Here is an 11468-nt window from a genome sequence, read left to right as displayed (position 1 = left end):
AAATTGCCACAAGCATAAATTGTTGCAGTTAAAACCACCATATTTTACAAAATTAACCGTTGCAATTTACCTATTTTTTGTAGTGATCACATAGGATAACTTTCTCTCTTTAGGACATTGACTTGTATTAAGTATGTCCTACTTGCGACCAACATCTGATCCATTTCATTGAAAGTTTAGTGAAAGTTTAGCTCACTTGAGTGAAAGTTTAGCTCGCTTGAGTGAAAGTTTTCTTGGTTAAACAAAAATTTGGCCAAATCAAGGTTCACTTGCCAAAAATTCTTTGCTCGAGTTAAAATTGGGTTGAAATCAATGTTATTTTTAGTTCTATTTTTTGTTTTGCTTAAGTGAAAATAGGACCGAAAGCAATGTATGAATCTCTATTTTATTTTTTTGTTCAGAAAAAATTAGCCTCATCATCAAAATCATTCCATTTTTAAAGATATTTCAAAATCATTTTAACAATACAAGTTTTAACCAATTTAAATAACCAATCAAATTATGATTTGTTCAAACCTCATCCTTTGCTAATTTCAATTCAACCCTGGTCATTCAGACTTATAATATATTTATATCAACTCAAAATTATAAAATGACATAAGAAAATTTACCAAAAAATAACTTTCCACCTCAACATGCATAACTTAGTCATTAGATCAATTTATCAATTAGCGTATCCAATTGAAACATTTTAAACAATCATTATTAAACAAAATATAAAAACACACAAGTTCAAGAATTTAAAATGAATTCTCAACCAACCATAATTCTTGCAAAAAAATCAAGATATTATAACATGTCACCTTCACATGTAGATTGTTTATCTTAAGGTTCTATAAAAAATGTAAATAACTTCATTTACTTGCAATTCCTATATTCAGATAAAAATTTCCTGATCTAAGTCGTAAAGCTACTCAAAACCTAGGAACATAGAACAAAACATCAAACATAACAAAATTTAGTATATGATAAAAGAAATTGGAAGAATCACTTTCCTCAACTGATCATACCAAGATTGATAACAAAATCATTAGAAAAATAAGAAAAGAGTGGATGTAAACTCGGTCCATTTGAAAATTTATTGGATATGATATAAATATTTTTTTAACTCTTAGGTAATGTGAGTTGTGATCAAATTTTGAAAGAGATGAAAATCGAAGACAAAATCTTAATAGAAATGGAACGGGAAAATAAAAAATGAAGAGGAAGAGAGAGAAGAAACAAGAAAAAGAAAAAGAGAGAGTGTGTTACATTTCTTACACATAAGTGATAATTTTTCTCCATAAATAATTTATCTTCAAATATATATATATATATATATATATATATATATATATATATATATTCTTTTTCCAAATAAATAAATGATAAAGTAGAATACTTGGATAATATTTTTTCTTATTTAAATTGAAATATTATTAAAATATTTTTACTTCTCACCGAAAATTTATTAAAGCAAATAACTATTCCACAATCTTCACTGCAAAAGAGATTTTGATTATCCAATATAAATTTATTGTTAAAATTATAAATTAAAAAATTAAAAATGAAGGTCCTCCATTTATTTATGAAAAAAGTATTTGGTCTTTCCCAAACTTAAATATTGGTGAAAGAATTTTTTTCTTGAGAGGGAGGTTTGCCGCTCGGTGAGGCATAAGTATGACTTCTTCTTCAGGGTTTCATATTTCTTGGGGTTACTTACAAAATCATCTTTCTCCAAATCTTTTTCAAATGTGTGAGCACAAAAATGTACATTTGTCCAAATCCTTAGTAATGTGTGTGATATTCATTTGCCCTTATTACCTTCTCCTTGTATAAAGTGAGATATGGTCTTTGTTTTCAAATTTTTGAACAAGTATATCTTGCAAGTTTGGAGGAGTGCAAAAATCATTTGCATGAGCATATTTTGTTAACAAAAGGGGATAACCACTTACACATTTAGACTTTATGTGACTTGGAAGCATTTGGGTCAATGGAAGGCAATTGGCAAGGGTTCTATGAATTTACTTTTTCTTCTTTAGAAGACATGCAAATGGTTTTGGCTGTTGGAACTTGGAATTATCTCCTAGCATTCATCGTGTTTTTTCTTGGACAAAAGATTTTGTCCTAACTTCCATGAAAATCACGAAAAATTAGTGTTGGTTTTGCATTCACGGCAAACTGAAAGCGATTTTCTCAAGAGCATGTGAAATTGGTACACATTTATCTTTAGATTATACCAAGAATAATATCAAGGTTTCTTTCCACGTGTCTTGCTTGATGTTGATTTGTTATGTGATTTGCCTAATCAAATTTTGGTGGAAAGGTCAAGATTTATGTTTATTGTGGATAGGGAGTATGATAAATTTCCTTTATTTTGTTCAAATTGTAAAATGATTTATCACGATCTATTTAATTATAGACGGTTAAAACAAAAGTTAATGTTAATTTTGGTGGGGAGAAAACAGTTGGAAAAAGATACAACAATATTATCGTCCAAAGGTGGTTGGTGTACAAGATGGGACTAAGAGCTTGTGGTACAGCCTATGATAGAGCCTTGGTGGAGCCTATGGTGGAACCTTAGAGCTTGTGATTCGATCTTTTGTGGTACAACCTGTTGATCAGTCACAACCAGTGGCAGATCTTGATCAAAAATATTGAAGGAGTCAAAATAATATACTAAAAATTTATATATTTAATCATTGTCACAATATAACAAAAGTATATATAATTTAGTATTGAAATCTTCTTGTATGTTTCTTCTTAGAAAAAAAAATTATAGTTTTGAAGTTGTATTTGATATGGAATCCACTTTAAATATGTTTTTCTAATTTCATCTCTTTCACTTATTGGATATTCTCATATATGAAAATATTTTCTTGGAATAAGTTCCAAAGAATTAATATGAAAGTTCCCATTTGTAACTCTTTAAATATTACGAAAGGGTTCCTCTAATTCAACAATTGGATCTTTAGTATCATGCTTGTAAAAATATGTGAAAAAGTAAATTGGTATTGTTTTCATCTTCACGGATATCTTTCCTTTTATCACCAAAAAAATGAATGTTTTATTCTTCATCAATATACCTATTTAAAATAAATTAAGACTAAAAAGTAATTTATCAAAATCTAATCAAAAATTGAGAGAGTAATTACTAAAAGAAAAATCTACAATAATCAAGTGATCACAATTAAAAAATGATTACGAAAAAACATATTATACATCACTTTTCCTTCTATTATTCATAAAAAAATATAAATATACAAAAAATTCATGAGATGAAAAAATATTAAATATTAAACTAATATTTTACTTTCAATAGAAAAAGAGTGTTACATTTTTATCTTAAAAAATGGAAGAGAACTAATGAGAAATGAGAACAAAAATAATGAATTTGACTTTCTATCTTTTTTTTTTTCAGAAACAAAAGAATACATACAAAAGTGGAAGATGAGGTGAGAAACCTAGAAGAGAATAAGAGAGAACAAAGAAAATATCCCAATAAATTTTTTATTCTTTATTATATTTAATTTTATATTTTATTATTTATTAACATTAAATATTATGTTTCATAAAAAAATTAAAAATGTATCCAGTTTAATTTTCATTAATATAATATATACTAAATTTTAAAAAAAAATTAAAAAACTTTGGTGGGGCCATGGCCTCACTACAACACTACTTACTAACATCTACCACTTATCACAACCTGAGCCAGTGGTGGTTAAGCATGATAATATTTGTGTTGTGAATGAATTTTTTCTTGTTAAGAATCTAGATACACTAGATAATGAGGTGCAAGTGGAATATGATTATGCCTTCTTTGGATGATGTTATCCCATTGTGAATAGTTTGAAGGGTTTACAATAATTAAATTCAACTTATAGTAGTTCAGCGACAATTATAATCCTTTGACGTGTAAGAAGACTCGTTTTGCATAAGAATTGAATATAACTTCGAAATAGGCTAATATGCTTGATGAGAGAGAAGATTGTAATAATGAAGAGGATGGTGAGTTGGTTCAAACTACAAGGAAACCTCTTAGGGGTAGGTCAAAGAAAATTAATATTAAATCCTCCAAAGAAAAAACATCTAAAAATTAGAGGTCTTTTTTAGAATGTGAGAGAATTGACTAATGATGATTTTTTTTTTTATATGATGAGGAATTTTCCTTTTTCTTGGTTATGGAGTTCATAGTATGGAATGATTTTCGTGAAGGAAATCATGTCTTTTTTACAATAGGTGTTTTTTTTTTGTTATGTGTACGATGTAATTTTATCATGAGTTTGATGTAGTCCCTCATGGTTCTTTTTTTCTTTTTAATAAAATCTTTATGTAATAACAAGAATACATTACATGAGTTTATTTGGAAAGAAATTTTTGCTCTCCATATCATTTGATTTAAAAAAAATTACATAACAACAATATTGATATGGTGATGTTTTATGAAAGATAACTATTTTAAAATGATCAAGCTTTGATATTAATACTAAACTTATTTTTAAGATTAAATTACTATTTTGGTCTTTATTTTTGTCAATAAGTGTTAGATTGGTCCTCTAATTTTTTTTATCTCAATTTGGTCATGATTCTTTTAGAAGTGATTAAATTTTGTCCTTGCCGTTAATTTTTTACAAATGGGTTTAAATTTAAAAAAATCACAAATTCACCCGTGACACTAACTTTAAGACCGTTTATGAAAATGTAACGGCAGATATCAAATTAAACTAGTTTTAACAAAACCAAAATTAAATTGAGATAAAAAATTAGAGGACCAATTTAATATTTCTTAACAAAAATAAGGATGAAAGAGTAATTTAACCTATTTTTAACAATTGTGCCCTTGTACTATTGTGTTAATATAGTTAAGTGCAAACTTCAATTCATCTCCAGATGATACATAAATAAAAATAAAATTTAAATAAGAAACCGACTATTAAAAATGATAAAGTATATTATATATCAAATATAAGAAAATTTCTAATTAACTTTTATCAATTAATGAGGCTATCACTAAAAATATGTTTTTTGTTGAAGTTTTATTTTGAATAAAGCTGTTATCTTTTATATCAAGAAAGATAAAAATATATCCATCATCGCGGGGTGATATACTACTTCCAAATAAGTAAACATAATTTCCAACAACATCAATAATTCTTTAGAAATGAGTTCTTATATATTTTAATAGCTATCCAAGTGCCATTATTCCACATAATGCAAACATCGCACGTAATAATTAGGTTTCGTTTCTTCTTAATATATAAAATCAAGAAAAGAAAGAGAAAAAGTAGAAGAAAGATTATGTATACATCACAAACTCCAAACTCCAAACTGTTGATTAACTAAACAATTTGTCTTCTTCACAATTGATTGAACAAGATATTTTTCAAGCATTGGATAATGCAAACAATGTAAGTATACATCTAAATATGTATCTTTGCTAAGTTGTCACATATATGATGTAAAATGAATGGTACGTGTTAATAGATAACGTCTTCACTTTATTTAAGTGATTTATTTCGTTTTCTTAATGTTGCATGATCATTTAATTATTGTCGTTAATCCTTTAATATAGGTGTACACGCTACACGTCAATGATTCAGTGGAAAATTATGATACACTTGCTTCATGTTGCTACCACTCGTGAACATTCTTATGTCACAATCGATTGTACACTTGATTCAGTTTTCAATATGTAGCTTTATGGATATGTGTTTGATTATTGTGTTCACACAAATTTTATTTCGTGGTTGGATAAACTTGAATGTGAAGACTTTAATAAGAGAATATAGTAAAGTGAACCTTCTCATAGATTGAAATTAGTTTGTACATGGAATGAAAAGTGAAAAATCAAAAGCATAAATTGAAATTTGTACATAAATTAGAAAGTAAAAATTTAAGTAAATTATATAAGAGAATTTCTACCCTATAATATAACTTTTTCATAGTTTATTTAAACATTCGAACTATAAAATAATTGAAAAGAATAATAAATAATTTTAACTTAATTATATTTTAATTTCATGATAAATTTAAAAAAAAAATTAATTAAATTTTTATGATTTATCGAATATTCAATAAATTTATATTTTTCAATTGGATTTTTCGATTTAATTTGTTATCTTATCATATGATTGAAAAACATATTATTTAAACATTGTGTCGTCTATATTAATGGATAATGAAAATACATTTCTTGTATGTGTTATATTTTTAATTTCCATGTATTCTTTGCTTATCTTTAATTTATCTTTGTTAGGATCGAGCGCTTACCGCTAAGTCAAAAGTTATAACCAATAGTCCGGCGTAACTATTTTTACTTAAGAGTTTAACCGCCTAAGTACCACGATTCGATTGTGATCCGGCTCACTTAATTTATGCCACGAGACAATTGGTGTTACATATAACAATATCTCCCTCAGCAATTATATTACTAGGAATCTCACTTGAATCTTGAATTGTGACTTGGCCCATTTAACCTCCGCTACGAGACAATTGTGCAACCCGCAACATTTTAAACTTATTTTGAAGTCATTTTATTACTTTTGATCACTTACATTCATGTAACTTACGTTTTAACAATATCTATACAATTATTTTTCAATCTGTCTTTCCTTATTTCAATTGAACTAATGCTTTCGACATGGTATTTTGAGACAAGACAAGGACTCCATCAATGTTGTATAGACAATATTACGTGTTTTTATTCAGATATATACTTTTCTTTCCTTCCGGGAACACTGACCTCATTAGCTACTCATCAATTATCATTTATTATAGAAAAATGTAATGATTATTTTCAAAAATTATATTTAGAAAAATTTAATAATTAACAATATATCAAAATTGTGCACTTACATTATTTCAAATTACAAACACAACAAATAGAAGAAAAAAAACATACACTTTGTCACGACACAGTATAGGATGTAGACGCTGGCTGTCTTTGTTATCTTAATTGAAACCGTAAATTAGCATTGGATTGTGACATCTCTCAATGTTTCAAAGGCAGAGTTTATTTATATCAGAAAACTAATTCACTGTTCTATTCTAGCCGCAATCTTTTTCTTTATTCATTTCTCTTAACAAGTGTTGTTCAAGTTTCATCTCTCACGTCGAATAATTAACATTAACAATTAGAAAATTTCATCTCTGAATATTGAGGAGTTTGTTTTGATGCTAAAGATAAATTGTACAAGAAAAAATGTGTATTATTATTTCATTGTTTCACTACACTTGTGTAATCTATCAAACCAAGAAAAGAAGGAGAAGAGAATAGGTACAAATAATATTATGATTATTGCAGTGATGGAAGGAAATTGTATCTAAATGGAAAATCTGAGGCCCAGCCACGTATGATTAATGATAAGGAGTTGAATTAGATGTATGATACATCTTTACACGTAATATTTTTTTACAAAGGTGAAAAAATAGGAAATGGAAAGAATGAAAATCCAATTGGAACAAGACAAACACCTAATGTGAGAGTTGCTTCTGTTGGGAAGAGCCAATGGAGAAAGAGATGAAGAATAATCACATTGACAAAGGCAGAGATAGGTGCAGATGGAAGGGATTAGTGGTAGCATATATATAATATATATATATATATGTTTTGTAGGAAAGCAATAGAACTAGGAGCAGAGAGAAGGAGCAAAACCCACTGTGCGTTTTGCAAAGTCATATTGCCAGAGATGATCTTGCTGCATGATATTGCCAATGACATTTACACCAGCTGCACCCATTATTGGCACAATTCCCAAGCACTTCACTTGGGGTGCCACATCGATGATGTAGCTCTTCACTGGTGGCTCAAACTTTACTCCCCCTGCAAAGTGGAATGCTAATCTTGGCACTATTTTTTCATCAAAACCATCACCTTCAAAGCAAAAGTCCAAAGCTCCAAAATCTTCTGCAGGGATCTTCTTCACTGAACTTAGGGGCTTGGTCAGAGCCTCAGAAACTGCCTCATAGGCTGGGGTGAGTAGTGCAGTCAGGGTTGTGCCTGAGTCAACTATGGTGCCTCCTTGAGTATTGAAATTCCAAACCTCAGGTGTGATATTCAGCATTTGGTTCCCAACTGACATTCCAACCACATTCACACCATAGAATGGAGGAAACAGAATGAGTTCGGTTTTCTTCATTTCAGCCTGCAATTTCGCTCTGTGATGGCCTCCAAAAGTTAGATAGCTAGGGACGTCTCTGTGGCTCAAATGGTCAACCAGACAGTAGGAGAATATGGAACCATATTTGCTACAGGCTTTATCAATGAATGAGTCCTTCACAAACCCCAGCCCCAATATTCCTCCAGTTTCCTCGTTGAAGTTTATCCCATCTAGCATTTCTTTTGTGCACCCAACTGTCAGATTATTCAGTTTTTCTTGCTTCCCATTTGCACCGTTTAGTATGATTGTGTCAGTGCCAAAGAACCCCTTTGCAGATGATCCATCAGCATACCTGTCAATCATAACAATCAAACATTGCACACATCAAAACAAAAATGAGTTCACAAATGTTCGATCAACTTTGAGTAGGTGTCAAGGTATCAGTTTAGCTGAAATGTCAAAGTTAATAATGATCTCTAACATGATCGACTCCTTAGACTACATTCATTCACTCTGATTTGAAAAAGCAGTGCAAAAGCTATGCAGATGGTGTGGTAGCAGACAGAGACTGTGAAGCCTTGGATACAGAAATGTGGGTCATGTGATGCTCACCTACTGAAATTAATTCTCATTTATAACCATGGTTGGATGCTGGAAACAATGGTTGCTGGCTCACCAGCAGGTGCATGCCACTTTTTGTGCTTGTGTCTGTTTATGAGGGGTACCTTTTTGTTAATTAGTACCCCCCGAGATTTTTCCTTTCTTAAAGAAAGAAAACAAGTGTAGCACATTTAGATCTTTGGTTATGATGTCTATAAACAGAAGGCTTGTTATAAATGCACACTCACTCCTTTCAGAACTTTAAATGCTTTGCTGGACCAGTGATGTTCTCTTCTTATAACTGTTCCTTAATAGGATAATGATATGTCAAAACTTTAAATACACGAAAGCAAAAACCAAAATCATAAAATTGTCTTGTGAAACAACCAGTACCATTTGAACCTTAAACCAAACAACCACCAAGGCTCAATTGACAAATCATAAAGATGGAATTGTGCCTTGAATCATGCCATACTTAATGATAACAATAAAAAAAATGAAACTTGAATCTCTTTCAGAAGAGAAACATTCCACATATTTTCCAATGAAACCAGACAGCTTAATGCTACTTTCAAAAGGACATACCCTTCCACCAGCTTTAATTACCCATCTCACTCGCACAGAGACACAAACCGAAATTGAGGTCCAAAAAAGACAGCCATTAATTTCTCCCCCACCCTCCAATTCAATTTTTTTTCTTCCAACAGATATTTAACAAAAAAAAGAAAACAATCTTATTGAAATCACAGTCAAACATAAAACGTTCCTTTTTACAATGATTCTAACTTTAATCCACCATCCTACAAAACAAGCCACTTTCATCTCATCCTGTTCATTACCAACACCTTTCCAGAACGAAGATAACACAGGGCCTCATCCTCATCCTCATCTCCTTTTTCACTTTTCTAGAAATGAAAAAATTAAAAGAGGAAAAGAAAAACCGTTGCCCCATTCCTCCCACCTTTCCACAACAACCCCATTAATTGATTTCCACCAAGAAACAGAACATAAAAAAAAAAAAAACTTTTTCACCCCCACCCAATCAGAGAAAGAAGAAAACTTACACCAACCATATAACATCACTGCACTGCTGGTTTGCAGTGAAAGTTAAAAAATGTGTCGCCAACAAGAAAAGTCATCAAACAGAAATGCATATTGTTATAATAAAAGTGTAAATCTGATGAGAAAACGTAAAGATGAGATTTTGCATGGAGATGAAAAAGAAACAAGAGGGGGAGGAATTTGACGAACCCGATATCGTATAGGCAAGGATCAGAGGGATTGGGGCAATAGGTCAAGGAGAAAAGGTCGCTGAGGTCAACCTTGCACTTTCTGGAAGCACATGTGACAGAGTGAAATGTGCGAGACTTGTCGGGACAGTAGACACCAGTGCAGGGATCGTTCTTGTGATTCTTGGCCTTCTTCTTCGCTTTGGTGTGGTTCTTTGTCGTTTTGTGGTGGTGGCTCCTGGCGTGATGCGGGTGCTTCTTCTTGGGCCTCTGGTGTGGGATATCAGTCTTCTTCAGCGACAAGCAGTTGAACCACGTGAACTCGCTGCCGGTGTCGGCGGCGAGCCAGAGTTTCTGCCCGGGCGTGCCGACCTTAACCTCGACGAAGTACTCTCCGATGCCGAGGTCGCGGCCGGTGAGCAGCGGCATTTCCGCTTCGTCGGTTTCCGCGGCCCTCCTCCGCGTGTCGTGGTCGTCGTCGTAGCCGAGCCTTTGGTTGATCTGCAGGCGTCGATGGTTGTCCCTCTGCACGAAGCCCTTGACGGCCTCTAACCGATCCATCTTGCCGCCGGTGAAGCGGTCATGGTTCCGGTGCACGAGCGCGAGGGTGGCGCCGTGCACCGGCGCAGGGAGAGAAAAGAGAAGGAGGGTGAAAGTGAGGAGAATCGAAACCTTAAACATGTTGTTGGAGTTGTTGGTTTTGTTCCATTGCATCATCCTCCCCATCAATTGTGTAATGTGATGTGTCGATGATGATGATGATGATGTCGAAGATAATGATATAAAGAAGATTGTGAAAAAATAGCAATGTGTGTGTTGATACAATGTGTGTTATTTTTTGGGGTTTGAAGAATGGGTGGTTGATGAAAATGGGGTTGAGAAGGAATGAAGGAATGAATGAAGGAGAAGGGGAGAATAAAGAGGCTAGAAATGTGAGGGAGAATGAGATTGAGCTGGTTTTGGTGGTGATGGGTCCATTTTACTAGGATTGGTGGAGCTGTGGGACACCAGCAACCAAGATATATATCATATAGGACACTGCATTTTTAAGGTAGGACCTTTCTTTTCGTAAGATTTTCCTTTCAGCCTCACAGCCTTTTGCCTATATATATACACATATACATTTCATTTTTACTTTTTTTTTTTAATTCTAAAACATATGACTGTAGGATGAAAAAAAATAATTAAAAATGAATAATAAGGGTAAATCAATACATGACTTGATGATAAAAATTAAAAAATAGTTATTGAGTTAAATATTTACGAAAAAATAATCGTTGGAACTTTTACGTCATCTAAAATAAATATTTGAATATTAGTGGAAACAAGTTTAGATTAGTTGTGAATCAATAAAAGACAGTTGCTGTGTAATTTTATATCAATGATTGTATGTGTTAACAATGTAAAGGGCATAAATTAGTTTTGATATATTTGATCATATATTATTATTATTATTTGATCATAAATTATGAATGTTTTTGGATTTAGTTTGTGGTGGTATTAGTTTGTTTTGTATTGTGGGGTGGGTCTGTCTCTCTCATGCTCTCAACATCCACGT

The 11468-nt window shown here is 31.7% G+C and overlaps 1 protein-coding gene across 1 annotated transcript; it reads right to left on the bottom strand.

The window, feature by feature from the left end:
* Positions 1–7298: 7298 nt before the first annotated feature.
* Positions 7299–10968, bottom strand: NANA (Eukaryotic aspartyl protease family protein). Its single transcript, XM_028077847.2, has 2 exons — positions 9933–10968; positions 7299–8433 (listed from the first exon to the last, which is right to left on the bottom strand). Exons 1-2 carry the CDS (start codon positions 10634–10636, stop codon positions 7611–7613), a joined length of 1527 nt encoding a protein of 508 aa, XP_027933648.1. The 5' UTR covers positions 10637–10968; the 3' UTR covers positions 7299–7610.
* Between the last annotated feature and the right edge of the window lie 500 nt (positions 10969–11468).

The sequence above is a fragment of the Vigna unguiculata genome, chromosome 1 (assembly GCF_037176805.1).
Source record: "Vigna unguiculata cultivar grain cowpea cultivar isolate G323 ecotype 2 chromosome 1, ASM3717680v1, whole genome shotgun sequence".
NCBI lineage: Eukaryota > Viridiplantae > Streptophyta > Magnoliopsida > Fabales > Fabaceae > Vigna > Vigna unguiculata.
Note: the sequence above shows the minus strand (reverse complement) of the source record. Positions and strands in the feature narration are given on the sequence as shown.